At 33.9% G+C, this 17,926-nt stretch overlaps 1 protein-coding gene across 3 annotated transcripts in view; it reads right to left on the bottom strand.

Annotated features, from left to right (window-relative positions):
* Positions 1–17,926, bottom strand: part of LOC131075829 (uncharacterized) — an 83,856-nt gene that overhangs the window by 35,458 nt on the left and 30,472 nt on the right. For all 3 annotated transcript variants that reach the window (XM_058012731.2, XM_058012729.2, XM_058012730.2), the window contains 4 exons: positions 12,266–12,353; positions 11,957–12,111; positions 11,666–11,756; positions 10,668–10,715 (listed from right to left, as the gene is read on the bottom strand). In XM_058012731.2, the coding sequence (XP_057868714.2) occupies positions 10,668–10,715; positions 11,666–11,756; positions 11,957–12,111; positions 12,266–12,353 (382 nt within the window). The remainder of the gene's footprint in view (positions 1–10,667; positions 10,716–11,665; positions 11,757–11,956; positions 12,112–12,265; positions 12,354–17,926) is intronic.

Raw genomic sequence — 17,926 nt, 5'->3', positions numbered from 1 at the left:
TAACTCAAATAATCATGAAACAACCTTCAAAACAAGTAGTGCCATTGCAGTAAGTAGCCCCTAAACCTCTGGTCGAATACCCTGATGATGATGATATGCCAAACATTGCAAAAATTGGACAAGTGATGCATTCACCACCAAAGGTTATGATCGAAGTTCCCCTTCAAGAAAGAATGTTGACTGATTATCAGACTCTAGGAGATCTAGTGAATGATAAATTTGTCAAATCCAAGGAATTCAAAGAATTCTTGCTCAAGAATAAGGCTGAGCAATATACTAAGTTATTGAAACAGAGAACGAAAAAGACTGCCAAAGAAGAATGAGCTGAGTTGGGCAGGAAAGTTTTGGAGGAAGTATAATTTGATATCTCACATATTACTCCTGAAGAGGGGAGAGAGATTGTGAAGAAAATTGGCTATTTATTGAGCTAGAAGGATGTAATATGGCTTCTTCTATTGCTCTAGACACAGTCAGAAGACAGAATACAGATGAACCAGTGTTAGCATCAAAGGGCCAAGCTCATGACCTCAATTTTGGTTCAAGATTTAGTGCTCAATATGAAACTCTACCTATATAGTAAGTTTATCCTGAAAAATGACAAGCCTTGAGTTGTTAAGAACATCAATGAGCTTACTAGTAACCTCATTGTTAAAAAGTTGGCAGACACAAGTGCCCCACAGGCAACAGCCCTAGCAGTAAACACTGCATTGTTTAGTGAGGCAGCAATGAAGAAATTGCAAGTTGGCTTTGACAAGGCTCAACAAAATAACTTTAAGTAAATGCAAGAATTCAACAAGGTTGTGGCTTTATTGCCTTCTCCTTAGGCCTTCACTTCAGCACCTGCCACACCTCAAGCTTCCCCAACTGATACATCAATTGAAAATAAGGAAACCCTCAACCTTGGGATCAAGAATTTGAAAGAGGAACTGGAGAAGAGTAAGGAAGTATAGGATACAAAGGAGGAAAGTAATAAGAAGTTGATTGATATAGTTGACAAATTGAATATCTATTAGGAAACAGATTGTCTTGCATTTTTTCTTCTTTCTTCCCCCATCCTCCTTTAAAATGAGGTTCTCTTCTCCCTCTTATATTTCATGTTTGAGGGAGTCGCCACTTTTCATTTCATACCTTTTGACCATGCATTAAACTTGATTATATTTTAATTTTATTCTTCTATATTTTAATTTTTAATCTTATTTTTATTCTTTTATATTTTAATTTTATTATTATTATTTATAATTAAATCATGTTCAAAGAGGGGACATTACAGCCCTCCCCACCCAAGATTGCTTGTCCTCAAGCAATGTCAGTTTTAATTTTCTCAAACTGAGTCATCTACCAATATGAGGATCCACTATATCAACCTTTGGGAATTTGTAATCTTACTTGTGATGTAATTAGCTTCTTCTGTACACTCTAAGATAATTTAGTAATTGGAGGTTCTACGCCAAGTGATGTTTCTTTCATTATCTTGGTCATGTCAACTTGTGCTAAGAAGATAGACATGATGGAAATACATCAGGTCTCAACCAAACATGGAGCATACACACAAATATATGCAAAGTTGCAAACATAGAGCATACACGTGAATACACGTATTGTTAGATTCCTTCTTAGACTAGAATGATTCCTTGATTCATCTTTACCCTGCAGGATGGCAAGATCATGCTCTGATACCATTTGTAATGTCCCCTTCCTAATTTGCCCTAGGATTGGAAATGCAACAAATTAGGGTTAAGGTTGCATCTTACCAAGTAAATATCTCTTTAAATAATGCAATCTTGGATTAGAATTTTGCAATCATTAAATAAGAAACACATACAGTATACACATATTTAATTACTAGGGTTAGACATGATCACATTACAATCATATAACAACTATAATATTATACAAACACATTATGGTTTAGAGGAAGAAACATGATAGGTCTGCCCAAGCAATATCTACACAAAGCCCAAGAGCAGAGTGAGTACTAGAGCCCTCTTGGCCTTGGTGAGTAGTCAATATGGACAACCATCAAGGTGGCCTACTTAGTGGGTTGCTTGTACCTGATTTCCCTATCTATGCCTCATCCCCCTAAAGACAAGTGCCGTCTTGCGAAGTTGGGTGAAGGTGTCATGTCCCCTCCTTGATCATTATATATAGCATAATGAAACATTTATTATTGTTATTAATATAATAATTATTAACGAATGATTATTTGAAATAATTAAATATTTATTTATTTATCGAATATTATTATTTAATTAGTATTTAATAATATCATATAAATGAAAACAGAAATTAATAAAAAATAATAATAAACATAAAAATAAATCCAAGAATATAAATGTGATAACAATACATATATTGATCACTTATTTTTTATAAACAATAATAGAGTTTTCTTACCACTGACTTATTATTATTACAAATATTGAACAACAAAGTGATACCGTGGATGAAGCAACCTATTTATATAGTAGTAAGGAAATAAGATATTACGGAAATCCTTTGTAAGATACGGCTACCACAATTCAATTACGGGTTTCCTTGCTACGTGGTCGGTGAAGAGACGAGCTCTGAGGCACTCATAAAGTTTTGAATGGAAAGCACTGAAGTTTGGATAGTAATCGGGATAAACCATTAAGGATAATAGTATCGGGCAATTTTCAAACAAAATCCTAAGTAATTGATACTCAATAATATGGACAGCCATATCATATACGGCATCAACTCAATATAAGCAACTAGACACCCACCAAATGGCTTTAATTAATATCTAAGAAAGAACGATTATAATCAATGTACATGAAAGTATCGAATCAAGGCAATTCTATCATTGTGATCCAAAGGAAGCATACACAAAAGTGAAGATTCACGATTACTAAAGAGGTGCGATTTGACCAACCTGTATAATTTTTGGAGAGATATGATTAAATAAGTAATTCTAAACAAAAACATCAAATAGAACATTTAACCAATAATGGTGGAAAAGTGTGATTAGAAGCATTAATCATTGTTTATGAAGATAGGCGATTAAAGGGATGTCTCTTCACCCCAAAAGCAAGTTACCTTCCAAGTTGGCAAGATATATAATAGATATCCAATCCATTCTATTTGGAATCAACAACAAGAAGGGACGAAGAAAAGAACAGGGGAAATCCTCAAACTAAAAGACAATTCTGGCTCTGATGGCTCAGGTACGTATTAGTGCAATTCCAAAATTAGAAAGGAAGTATTATACAATCCAATTATACAATCCAATATGATTAAGTTGTTGTTACCAGTTCATTATGGCATTAAGACATAGCCGTAATATTATTCTGAATATATTCAAATTTGTATCCATAAGAGAGAGGTATAAGTTGGCTAATGTATTCTTAGGATAACGCGGTATTGCTATAACTATTAGTACATGGAGTATTAGTGGTATCATGAACCAGAAATAGGATGGGTATAATTTATCATTCAGTAAAACTCAGTGAATTCACGTTTGGTGTATTTGTTGGATAACTGTGTAAATCATACGAACTATTAATAATAAGATACTATGATTTAAGTTACAGTATTTTTCCAATAACACAATTGTAAAATAAGTTAAGGTTACTTGTAATATTAATGAATATAGAGACTACTGATGTCAGAAAGACTACCTGCATCAGAGATTGTTACCTAGCATTAGGCAATGATAATACTCCCAAATTAACTATTGAAGAAATCATTTAGAATAGCACCATATCATATAATAGAGATATTAATTCAGGAAAGTTGATACTAATTCCATACTATCAATGGGGAATAAAAGAAAAGGAATATACATTATTTGCAGCCATCGATCAGATCAGATCAGGGCTGTTATAGTTACAGGCAGTAACATCCATGTCCTAAGTGGTATGCATAGGAACGTGCTTAGTATGCATGTTTAATATAAAAGGCTGCCGGTTCATATATAGAGTTTAATATTATTCTGAATATTAATAATAATATAATAATTATAAATTATTGTAATACTGGAACTGCTCTACAGTAATATATGTATAATAATAATATCTGAAAATATAAAAGTATATATATATATAATGCTTTGATCGGACAAATAAATATTAGAATATAAATCAGAAGAATTATTAATCATATATATATATATATATAATGCTTTGATCAGACAAATAAATATTAGAATATAAATCAGAAGAATTATTAATCTACTATCAGAACGAAGAATATATGTTTTCTGTTATGACTGTTAGTATTTAAGAAATTTGGGAAAGGAGATGTTTTCGCATAGGAGATATTACCATTGGTTTGACACTTGCATTAAGAACTATGGATGTATGATAGATGAACAATTTATTTATTAATAGTTAATTGATTGAGCTGTGGAATATCACTGATTTGATTCATGTTAAGGTGGAATTGTCTCCTAAAATATTTAGTTTGAGTCATAAGTATACTGAAATAGATTGATTATGGTTACAATATGCCTAAACCTAGTAGGGGACATTACAAAAGGTCATAAGTAGGTTCCTCGGCTCTTCTACGTAAGTGCCCTCTAGTCCTAGGAATCAGTATGGTCAACTCTAGGATGGCCTACTTACTTAGCCCTCTCAAACCCCTTTTGCTTACACCGCAGACCCTTCCTACAAGGTGGGTTTCAGACAATCAGGAATATCTTATATTCTATCATATAATCAAACACAAGCACTATCTATTATGCATAAGTAGCATGTGTGTGATGGGTCAAATGGAACGATGTACCATGCGAGAGGTGGAACAATGGTTCTTCGAATGTAACCCCAATATATATAACAAGCGGTTGCGAGAGCATAAAGTGCTAAGAAGGGCACATCCGAAAATAATATCAGACTGCTGTTTTAAGCCCGATCTGAAGATTAATTCCTTTGATGTATTTGTTGTTGGATGACTGGAGGTTCGATCTGAAATTCCTCAATTTCCTTTATTAGAATTATTTCCTCTTCAATCTGCTGAATGTTTCTTTGGTGTGATTGTGCTTGCATGTTTTCTTCCATTAATTGCTCACTCTTTTTATACCTTCATATATCATTGAGGAGAAACATCTCTCTGGAAAGAGATATCCATTCAAACAGGTCATGTCTCCTCATTGCTGTCTTATTATTCAAATCAGATCTGCACTTCTGATTATTCATTACAACACTTATTTTCTATTCCCCAAGTTGATCTCCCTTGGATGTATTCCTAAAACGAAATCTTCTCCCCTTTATATCTTCCCATGTGAGGGAGAGTCACACCTCTTCATCACAATGCCCTTTGCAAGGGTCACAACCTTTCATAATTATCACCCTTTAAAAGAGTTACGACCATTCATCATTTCTGCCCATTCCTTTCTACTTTTAATAATCCCTCCTTGTTTCACATGCTCCCTTCTTTTTTCTTCCTCCCTCCATCCTCCTTTCAAATGATGTTCTCTTCTCCCTTTCATATCTCATGTTTGAGGGCTAAGTCACAAGGTTCGAGTTTGAGTTCGGCAACAATAAAATACGGATGAAGTTCGACAAGGTAAAAAATTCGACATTAAATTCGTCTTATAGAAATTTAATTTTTAAATTAAAAAAATCCATAAAATTATAAAAATAATTTAGTATTGCTAAATGGATTTAAAACTATAGATTTGAAATAAAATAAACAATCACTATATATATATATATAAAACAGAATAAAAATAAAAATATTAAATTCTATTCTTAAAAACATAAATACAAAATAAAACACTGAACTTTATTTTTTAAATTTAAAATTGAGAAAAACTAAATTTTATTCTATTTAAAAATATATGATTAATAAATAAATTCAAGCATACGATTTTTACTACTTTCATTCTAAAAATATAAGAACATTGTTTGAGATTTTCTAAAATACTTTTTTCCCTTTGTTCGATTGGTTTTCAATCTTCCCAACCTGAAATGCATTCGTTACTCTGCAGTTGGGACTTGTGCCCTATCACGTCTTCAAATCGCGGACCTGTCGTGCCCTATTTGCGTCTTCGGACCTCCAACATATGCCGTTTTCAAGCCTTCATGCATTTATTGTGCCCTAGCCGCAGCAATAGAAATTTCTCTTCAACAGACTTTCGTTGAGGCTGTGGGTCGTTTATTACAAATACCTATCGAAAAACCCTTAAAAAAATCTCCATTAAAAATTTCATTTAAATTTTTAAAATAGATTTAACTAAAACTAAAATTCCGCTTTCCCTGTACAATTTGAGACAAATTTTCATGAATTTTTTACAAGTTCGTCGAATTTCGACTTGAAGCTGAAAATTCAGCAAACCTTGTGACTCGGTTTGAGGGAGTCACAACTTCTCATTTCATGCCTTTTGACCATGCATTAAACTTAATTAAATTTTAATTATATTTAATTTTATTCTTTTATATTTTAATTTTAATCTTATTTTTATTCTTATGCATTTTAATTTTATTATTACTATTATTTATAATTAAATCCTATTCAAAGAGGGTACATTACATATTTGGACCCTAGGATGCAAGTGATAGGTACAATGTTAAGTCATGCCAACTTTGAAGTTAATGCTCCTAATGATTTATTTCATATTCATGAGAAATATAGTTCATTGAGAAGCATTTTTTATTCCCATGAGAAATTTCACACCATTTTGAATGGAAGACTAGATTCTTTTGAGGAACTAGAGGGCAATCTAATGCCAAATTTTCGACTGCTGATGGTGAAGTCAAGACATAATTCTTAGAGGTCTAATTTCAGTAAAATCTTGCCCCCCTTTTAATTCTATTTGTGTTGATAATAAGGTGGACATGCATTTATGTAATTCTAGTAATAGACAAACTGATGAAGCTAGAGATGGCATTAATGAAATTTTCAAATGAGGCCAAGGGTGTATTAAATGATAAATATACTACTCATATGGCCGCTACAAATCAAATCCTTGTTTGTCCATGGCTATCAGATGAAATATTTGTAGCTTGATAAGTGCAAATGAAAAGGCATCCATATACGTCAGCATTTTGTCCCCATCTGTAGATTCAGTGTCTGTATCTTAAGCTACGACTTCAACAACTTTGCCTCCGAGTTTAAAGGTTCTTTGTCTTACATGAGGCAGTTTTGCCTATTTTGTAGCTTTATGTAAAAAAGATGTCAAATGAAAAAATGACAGTTGTAATTAAGGCTCTAAGCTTATTTGCTCCCTTATTCAATAAAAGGGAATTACGAGCCTTATTCTAAGCATCTTCGATACTGTAATTTTTGGCAGGCTGTTCAGTCTTTTGTAAATCTTAGAAGTTCAAATAAGAGAATTGTAATTCATCATCTGAGATAATAGTATACTGTCCAAATGAGGTAAACATGAATAGCATGTCTCAGTGCTTTTGTCTCCACGTATTTCAAAAAAATTCTGATCAATATAATCAAAGATTGTGAAGGTCTTCATTACACATTTGCTGTGATGAATGTTTCAACTGATTGTCTATGTTCAAAGAATAAACTAATTGCTTTCAATTGAATATTAGGAATGCTGTGAATGAATTAAGGATCTGTAAGTAGAATTTTATTGTCGACCATAGTACGTTGCATTGTTATAAAGTAATAGTGTTGGGTTAACCTTTGAAATAGTGTTTAGGTTATTATTAAGAAAGATTTACATATTTTGAGACTCTGTTATGGATAAGGCACGGATCTGATTGAATTCATTGTCCAAATCCAGGTAAAATATCAAATCTGAATATCTTAAGCTTCACTTCAGTGTTATTTGTTGTGTTTTGATTCTCCCACACCAACACTTAACTAATCCATGAGAACTTTGAAATAAATAAGCACTTACATATTAATCCTCATCATCAAGAGTGAGAATGTTATCTGCTAATACAACATTTGTGAATTGCATAATCTTAGTTTGTGTTGTATAAAGGGGAACACACCTTGATATTGCAAATCCTGACTTGTATAGAGAATTTTTTTCTTAGAGTGAATTCTACATTAGTTGGCCAGTAATCTGATTTTCTTGATCATAAGTAGTAGTTTGCCTTCAGAGAAGATCTGACAATCGGTTGGTAGAACCAACAAATTACAATGGCGAAGATCTTGCAAAGAATAGTAAAGATGTGACACTGCACATTGATGTTGAGAAAAGGTCCCCATATACAGGTTTGGGATATTTTGGTGGCAAGTAAGAAGTTTAAATTTCAAGATGACTGAAGAAAGGTTATGCAAGCTAATAACATCACTAACTTATTGAAATCTAATTAGTTCTAAAACCTGCAATGGGGAACAGATTTCTAAGTGGGAAAAGCGTAACATAGTACTGCCTCAAAAGACCAATGAAGATTACCAAAAGAGGGACAGTAGCTACATGAAAGAGGAGACAACATTTAATTAGCTCGAGTGTGTACTACTTTCATGTTGCACTCCCTCTAAGGCTGCCTTTAAGAGAGAATAAAAGCTTCTTAAAGATTTTCTATAGGACAATTCAGAAAGCAATCAAGGGTTTCATCAAGAGGTCTCAGATTTTTGCAAAGGCACATTAAACCTCTTTTTTAGGTTGATACACTTCAAACTTGTCCTAAGGTGCTCTCACCCACCCGTGTCTATTATTCTTCATGTTGGGCTCTCTCTAATGCTGCCTCTATGAGATTATAGAAGCTTCTTAGAGATTTTTGACCAAGAAGACACACAAGGGTTTTATCAATTGGCCTGGGACTTATCTTGCACACCTAAAATGGTTGCTGGTTGAGATTTGTTGCAAATTAGGCTCCAAGTGACTGCTCTATATCTAATGTATCATCAAAGTCATAGAAGGTGATGAAGCATGAAGATTCTTATTTTGAACTGCATCTCCCACAGTATCCCTTATGGTCATTCAGCTTGGTAAGGATGATTTTCATCCCTTAATTGTTGCCTTTGTGCCAATCAAGACTGTGTATGCCTTTAATACCATAAATATTTGGAAAGCTTCGTATGATATCAAACCTTAGCCTTTATGGGATAAAAATGACTTTTGTTTCCCACTCTCTGGTGGACTTTATTATCAATTTCCATGGGGTACCTTTTACAGAGGTTCCCTGCATAGAATTATATGGGCTTTTAATGAAGACATTTGTACCCATTGTGAACTTGTTTAGCCAAGCATCTACAGCATGGCTACTTGGGCCAGACCAAAAGGATACATTTAGCCTTACTTATGGTGACTTTGAATCTACCAGCAAAATCTGGATATTTTTTCTAGATGAAATTTTAAAATGTCTAAGCCATGTCTTCATGGTCGAAAAAGTATAAGTGGCACGTAGATATCCCCCTTCACCAATACAAAGTCAAACCTTTCTTTGTTCTTATTTTCTTTTTCCCAAGCTGGTGCCTATGAAATGCCTAATCACTGCTGGGTTTAGGAGCCCATTTAGAGCCTAGAAAAGCACATTTCCAATGGTGTTTGTTATACCAAGATGTCCCACTAGGAAAGAGGCTTGTGCATATGAGCATTTCTAACCCTTGTTGCTCATTTTGTTGCAATTTAGAGACTATTGAGCCTATTTTTTTGTTTAGTTAATAAGCCCAAAATGATTGGAATTCGACCCTTACCCTCCCCATTACCTTCAAATCTAATAGTATTTTCAGCCATAGAAGATAGAAATAGTGTTATTATCAATTACAGTACAACAAAGTCCACTTTATTTGTGACTAACAAAACTATGGTGATTTCTAATATCATGTAAACGCATTCAAGTAAAGGAGGATTAGGTGTGGTTGGAGGTGAAGTAGCTTCAAACACTTATTGAGCATTGAGGCAATGCACCTTGTGCCCTTAACTTCCCCTGCCACAACTCTCTTGCTTGGGGGCATGGCAAACAAGGCCACAAGCACTGTTTGTGTTGTCAGTCAGACTTTGCATCTCCACTCTGTTAAAATTCATTGACTTACAATTTTTTTCACCGAACCCCTTAACTGCAATGGCACTTCACCATAGGGTTTTGATGATTGGGCTCCTTTGCTCTAAGATGATAAATATCCACATCATCTTGCCAGTTCTCCAAAACACCATGACATAGAAGTGATACTCAGAAAGTTTAAAAGTCCCCACCAATTTTGCAAATCGTAGGAGACACTGGATGATCCACTTCTACCTCCACCTGAAGTTAAGTTTGTTGCCACCCACTGCCTATGTTTTTTTTGTGCTTTCTCATCATATGATTAATGACCTTATTCCCTATGAGGTATGTAAACTTATTACTTTGATTTTATTTCCTTGCCATTGTACTTGGCATATTTTGAATGATCTTGTTAATTATGGTTAAGCTGTTGACTTTCTCAGAATATATATATAAGAGTGTCATCTATTCCCTCTGATTTTTTGCATACACGTGTTGTATCTTATGTTGTATTAACACTGCAGCATTTTTCAATCATAAAGATAAAACAAAGGTATATGATCACTCAGACATATCTGATTGTAATTAAATCTGTATCCATAAACCACCACTCCCATTTCTTTATAAAATCTGTATCCAGGAAAATGTAGTGCCAACAATAATTCTAACTTCCTACATCCATGACTGACAGCACGTAAGTGGAAGAAGAACAAATAATACTATCTTTCATATAACTTCATATAAAATCTATTTAGAACAACTAATACTACAAATCCAGTAAAGTAGCACAGGTTAAAGAAAAAACATCTATACCATTTTACTAGCTTTCAAGCGCTCTATAATATCTTCTGTTTCCAATTCCTGTAGAAACAAAAGACACTTAGTTACTGACATTATCAAGCATTCCAACCAATTCTAGCAAATGACCAATTCAAGCAGTGCAAGTCCAAATATCCTTAGGCAGATTATTCATTAAGTTTAGCTCAGTCTGCATACATGGGACATTTGAAAAAGACAGTTTTGAAGTGGGTAATAACATGACTAAGAAACTCCCTCCTCAAATTAGTTGCAAGTAACAAATTTTTCATTAAAGCTCTTGGTTACAACTAAATTGAATCTAAACAAGGGAGACGAAAGACTAAATGCAAGAACTGATGGGAGCGATGTGGAAGGAATGTCATGTGGGCATCTAAAATCTGCACCAATATTTCACACTGCTATTTCCAGCGTCAAACTATAATAACTAATAAGGGATGAAAAAAGAAAAATATGCAATAATGCCAAGAATACAACTAGAAAAACATAACATTCACAGCCAAGCTTAAAGACACAAAGCAACCACGGTAGCAACAAACTGATATCTAGATGTTTGAACTCAACTATTACCGAAACTTACTGTGAGAAACATGGAATACCTTCATGTACCAAATAAATTATGTATGCCAATAAATAAATATCACAATCAAACATTCAGCATAAGCAGAACAATCATGACAGAAATAAATCAAGTAGCTGAGGGTTGCTGTGGATGCCATGCAACTTAAGGTTTATTTCAAATCAAGTAGCTGAGGGTTGCTGTGGATGCCTTCTATTGATAAGAAAATAATAACTTTGCTGGGACGTAAAATGAAGCAAGCAGCATCACTTTAAATGAATCAGTAGATTTACAGACATTGACAAAGTTTATAAATGTTTAAAAATTTAAATGAATATAAAAAGCAAACAAATTGAAATCCAAAGGCAAATCTCTGATTTGACCTCCCAATGACCACAAGTAAATTCTCTGCTATTAAAAAAAAATGTCAGTTTACCTGGGGCACAGCACAATCTGCATGAAGAGGATCCCAAACTACAGCACAAGAACAATCCCATTCATCACTTTGAACTTCAGTACCAGGAGCTCTAGTAAATAACAATAAAAACAGTATGTTATTAAAATGTACATAAAGAGGTCCCAATAATTTTGCTTTGGAAATTAAGAGATACAGAATGTAAATACAAAAGAATCAAGAACTAACAAATTTTAAAATAAGTGCAAAAAACAGTAAAGATAAATTAACAGTTACTAAAAATATTGAATGTACAAAGCAAATGCAACATACCTTCGCCATTTACCACAAATAATGTCTTTTTTTGCCTTCCGCCCATCTGGGAAAACATCCCCTTCTCTAAAAAGAACATTCTGGCACTGAAGCCAGTTTTCGTTAGAACCAGGAGTTGGAAATTTTGGAGGTTTCCAATCTTTTGGCCACATATCCTGCAGCTCCCATCATCACAGTAATTATTATGATAAAAATTCTCATATGCAAGCCTTTCCATTGCAATCAATGGAATTGACAAGCACTAATATGGCAAAGCTAGCAAACAATATTTATAATATCATAAATATTCTTTTCATTCATAGACCTTACGTTTTTGAGGTTGTGTTCTGTAAGCTCCAGTTCAAGAAAATTCTCTGCTGAAGAAACAAGTTCTCCCATAAACGGAGATTCTGCAGAGCTAAAATAAAAAAGAGCGATTTGAGATAAAAACTTCTAGTACAAGTGTGCTCTGAAGACAAATTACTAAAGAAACAAAATAAATTAGAACAATCTGAAAATTCCATGGGAATGATATATATAGAGATAAAAGGATGCATATAGATAAATGCTAGAGACCTATATGGATGTGAAGACTGTATGCTTAAATAATAGCCAAGTTTTATAAAAATGGTGAGAACAGTAGTTTTACACTATAAATGCAAATATCTGGGAGCATATCTATATCTAATCCATGACATACAAAGGAAGCCCCGATATGTATATTGTGCTAACAGAAATGTAACTCACACTCTAGTCAAGGAAGAACTCGAACCTCATACAGCAAGCCTAATTTTAAATCATTGTGTTCAATGAATCAATTATTAATACTTGCTTTATCATGGTCATTCACATGACATTTGTTTTGAACCATGAAAGAAGGATACATAGAGTTTCAAATCCAATTTAGCATATCTATTCTTATGTTCTTACTTTTTCTCTTTGTACATAACATTCTATGAATATCCTTTTCTTCAACCTATACTACGAAACTTGGTAGGATCATAACATTTTAAATTCTTTCGGTATTGGAATCTTGTGCACCAACATATGTCAACCATGGATGAGGCATTTCATCCTTTTCTCTACAAAGAAGAGGTTTTATTGATGGTACTTTGGCACACAAAATTGGAAGTCGAATATGGAACACGTTTATCAGGTCCTAAATATCTTTTAGAGAACAAATTCCATGCCACTAATTTGAATTGTAGCTTTGAGGAAAAAAAAAATACATGTGAACCAAAAGAATGGGTGAAGGCTGACCCAGCAAAAACTAAAGCAACTGACCAAATGAGAATGATGATAGTTTTTGGATCTCACCAACTACAATCGAATTTTAGTATAAATTTGTGTCATGTAGCTACACTAAACAACCTAACAAAAGAAGGAAATGGGAAAAGGCATTCTTAAAATGGGATGTCTTTACTTAGTCTTGTTTCAAAAACTTATATGCAAAGTCAGTAAAGTTCAATTCTAGACACTTGAATATTACCATAAATTTGTTGTTGAAATGCGATGCTTTAAGCACGAGACTTACACAAATCAACAAACAAGCTGATTATCCGACCCTTTTTAAATATTTTGGGTTAAAAAACAATATACGCATACATACAACAAAGAAGTGCATGTCATCTATATGCACTTGTAAAATCTAAGTTGTTGGTATTGGTATGCCGGTATGGCAAAAAAGAATTCTTGAGTAGAATATGTTTGGGTACAGCTATATATATGTATATATGTGTGTATATGTATATACATGTCTATACATATACATATACATGTGTATATCTATGTATATGCATGTATTTGTTATCTATGTATATGCATGTGTGTGTATACATATGGAATGTATATAACACACACACACACACAGATGTACACATGTATATACATGTGTATGCATGCATGTGAGTATGTGTAGATGTATACACATATATACAGTATGTATATACATGTGTATGCATGCGTGAGTATGTGTAGATGTATATATACATGCATATACATATACATATGTACGTACATATATATACATATATATATATACATATACACATATATATATACACACACACATACACACACACACACACACACATATATATGTCATATCCCTTAATTTTCTGATAAAGAAATATTAATATGTATTTCAGATAAAGTAATATTCAATGATCATTAATTGCTACATATATTGAAAATTATATTAACAATGTTAGCTTTATTATTTTTGTCATTCAATGATTACTAATTGCTATATATATATTGAATATTATAAATGTTAACTTTTATTGATCAATATGTATGATGTTCTTTTTAACCACACTAAACTAAATCGTAAAACATAAAACAAGAGATATAGCGGAAGCAATAAAGGGTGGCGACTCTTCAAGAAAAGTCACCACCGCTGAAGGAGTACCTCCTTGGTCACCACCGCTGAAGGAGTACCATGGAGGCAAGGATAAATAGCTTTTCCCGTCAAGTAAAAGGGGGAGGAAAAAAGTAACAAAAAAAGAAAAGAGAAAGAATAATGCTGGAAAATTTGGTGGTCACCTTCAGCCCTCGACCACCCTCTGGTATGAAATTCTGATTACAAACTGGCTTATTGGGATTTTCTCTTTCAGCAATTCTTATATCTTTCACACTTATATTTGAATTTCAATAAATTAAAACATTCCGTGCAATGGTATAAGGTTTCAGTACAAATATATCTTGAAATAATCGTACCTACCTCTGTGAAAATCGATTCAATCTGCAAAACCACTATTTGATATAAATTAATCTCTTTACATTTATAATTGATATTCCACCTGAATAATAAGGTTTCTGTACGTATACATTCTGCAGTAATTGTGTTTATTTCTGTGACAAAACGTTCCAGACTGCAAATCATTATTATATACAATTAATCCATCATGATTGTAACGATATTCATTCAGCAAACAGTAAAATCTAAGATTGCTAAGGAATGTTAATATACTGAAATAATAACAGTTAATTAAGCAATGATATATAATGATAATTGGATATTGATAAATAGGACTGGATATTGATAAATAAGATTGGAAATTGACTAACTGGTGAAATAACCAGAATGATTAGCCATAAAATGATCCTATTTATAAATAACCTGAACAATCATATGAATTCATGAGAAGTAGGGGAACTGTTACATAAGACACCCTATATGATCATAATAGGGGAACTGTTACATAAGACATCCTATATTCATAATAAATAGGGGAACTGTTATATAAGACACCCTATATGATCATAATGAATAGGGGAACTGCTATATAAGACAACCTATATGATCCTAATGAATAGGGGAACTGCTATATAAGACACCCTATATGATGATAATAAGTAAGGGAACTGTTGAAGAAAGAAAGAAAGAAAAAGAATTTTAACATCCACGAGGCTAAGAATAGCCTATGAGACAGCCTGTCCAATCTGAGCCGACTTTTGAAGATCCGATATTTGCTTATGTAGGCTGATGATGAGTGCTCCCAGCTTCTCAATATACTCCTCGCTGAACATATTATACCATGTGCTAGCAGTTAAGAAATTGGCAAACTTTTCTCTGCTGTCTTTAAGTGCTTTACACTCCAAGATAAAATGTTTTTCAGTTTCCACACTACCGGTGGTGGTGAATAAGACAGCCTACATGATCATGCTTGAATAGTTAAAATTACAATAGCATAGTTGGACTACTCGCAGGGTACTCGGCGAGTTGCAAGAACTCGCCGAGTTTTCCAACCCTGTGAGTTTTATTGACTTTAACTCACCAAAACTACTTGCCGAAAACTCAGCAAGTTTAGTCCGAGACAAAAACTCGGCCGCTCCAACATAATAGCAAAAAACGTCAAAAATGCATTTCATTTCATCTTTTTAGCTTGGGTTTTTGGATGAGAAGAGTGACTCCAACACTCTTGCAAGGTGATTTTGAACGATTCTTGCAAATTCCAAGTGGATTTGAAGGGGATTTGAGGTGGTTTTTCAAGAAAAATCAGATTCCCAGGTTGGTTTTTTTTTTTTTTTTCCTATGCCTTTTTAAAACATTTTGTTTATTTTTTGTTGAATCTAGATGAGTTAAAAATCATTCCTAAGTAGTCTAAAATCTTTTTAAGTTATTTGAACAAGATTTAACTCTAGTTTTGACAAGTTTTGTTGATTTTTTCACTATATTTTTGGAAAATATCTAATTTTCCAAAAAAAGTCAAACCCTAATAGTTTTTTTTTTTCTTTTTAAACTTTTAATGATGTCTAATTATTTTTCAACTAATTTAGATAGTTTGCTAAATTGTTTAACTAAAATGTTAACTTTTTTTTATCACTTTGTATGTGTAGGTTAACTAAGCATTAATTATGACAACTGGATATATAGGCACCCCGTCCTAAAGGAGTTAGAGATAGGGCTTGGAGGTATGACTATGAGGGACCGGAACCTAAGACAGTTATATGCATAAAGTGTGAAAAAATACTTCATGGAGGCATCAACCGTCTCAAATATTACCTTGCAAGCATAGACAGGCATGATGCTAGAGAATGTATTGGAACCACTCTTGAAATAAAAAGAGAAATGAATGCCCTACTTGCAGCTAGGGAAGAGAAGAAATTGCAAAGAGAGAGGGCAAAGCTAGCCATGAGATCAGCCATAGTTGAATCTCAAGGTGCTTCTATTGACATTGAAGAAGAACAAGAAGCACTTGAGGGCAGAGTGGGCTCTCGGCATGGCCCACGTATCCACAAACCCATCACCACCTCGCCCATCGCTTCCGCTTCCTTTAGTAGAGTACCTGGCATTGGCAATGGCACTGTTGAATCACGATCAAGGTCCATAGGTGATTATTTTGTGCCCAAGAACACAACTGGAGCACAACCATCATTAGAGGCCACCGGATGGAATAGGGAGGCACATGAGAAAGCCGACATTGCATGTGCTGATTTTTGGTACTTCAACAACATTTCATTCAATGTGGCAGAGAATCCTTTTTGGCTGAATTTGGTGACCACAATGACAGTTGCAGGAAAGGGGTACAAGGCCCCTTCTCGCAAGGATTTGAGTGGGAGGTTAGTAAATTACTAAATAGTCCACTTGATTTCATTTTTAATTGTTTTTTAGATTTCTTGTTTATTAAATCAAAATTGTTTTTTATTATTTCACTTTGTTCTTATAGGTTGCTCACAAATGCAGTTGCTAGGGCAAAAGAAGTGGTGGAGGAACAGAAAATTGAATGGGCAAAATATGGCTGCACCATTCTTTCTGATGGGTGGACAAATGGCAAGAACCGCACCATCATTAATTCTTTGGCTGCTTGCAAGGAAAATGTAGTGTTCTTGAAATCAATTGATGCCTCTAGCAAGGTGAAAAATGCAGAAACATCGGCTGGAATGCTGGAGCACGTTGTCATGGAGGTGGGAGTAGAGAATATGGTGCAAATCATCAAAGATAACGTAGCAGCATATGTGTCAACAGGTAGAATCCTTTTGAATTATCACCTTTAGCAATATTTTCATTTGTTGTGGCTTTGTTTTTCTTGGTTCCATCTTTAATAATAACTTAACTTAGGTGACTCCAAGAGAGGCACCCCACTCTTTTTTGGACACCTTGTGCAGCACATGTCCTTGACCTTCTTTTGGAGGACATAGGAAAACTTATGTGGGTGACTCTAGTTTTGGAAGATGCAAGGAGGATCACCAAATATATTTACAATCACCCTTGGGTTCTAAATTTGATGAGAGAGCACATAAAAGGAAAAGATTTGGTGAGAGCTGGTGTCACAAGGTTTGCAACGATTTTCTTGACGTTGCAAAGCCTCCTTGCTGCATTGACTTCTTTGAAACAAATGTTTGTGAGTGGAGCATGGCTAAACTCCCCATATTCAAAGAAGCCTGAAGGAGAGGTTATTGCATGCATAGTCTTCGACAGCCAATTTACACAAAAGGCTGCAAAGATTGTGAAGGTAACTTCAAAATTTTAATTTTTAATTATTCTTG

This window comes from Cryptomeria japonica, chromosome 3 (genome assembly GCF_030272615.1).
Source record: "Cryptomeria japonica chromosome 3, Sugi_1.0, whole genome shotgun sequence".
Classification (NCBI taxonomy): Eukaryota; Viridiplantae; Streptophyta; class Pinopsida; order Cupressales; family Cupressaceae; genus Cryptomeria; species Cryptomeria japonica.
This window is presented reverse-complemented; position numbering and strand designations above follow the sequence as displayed.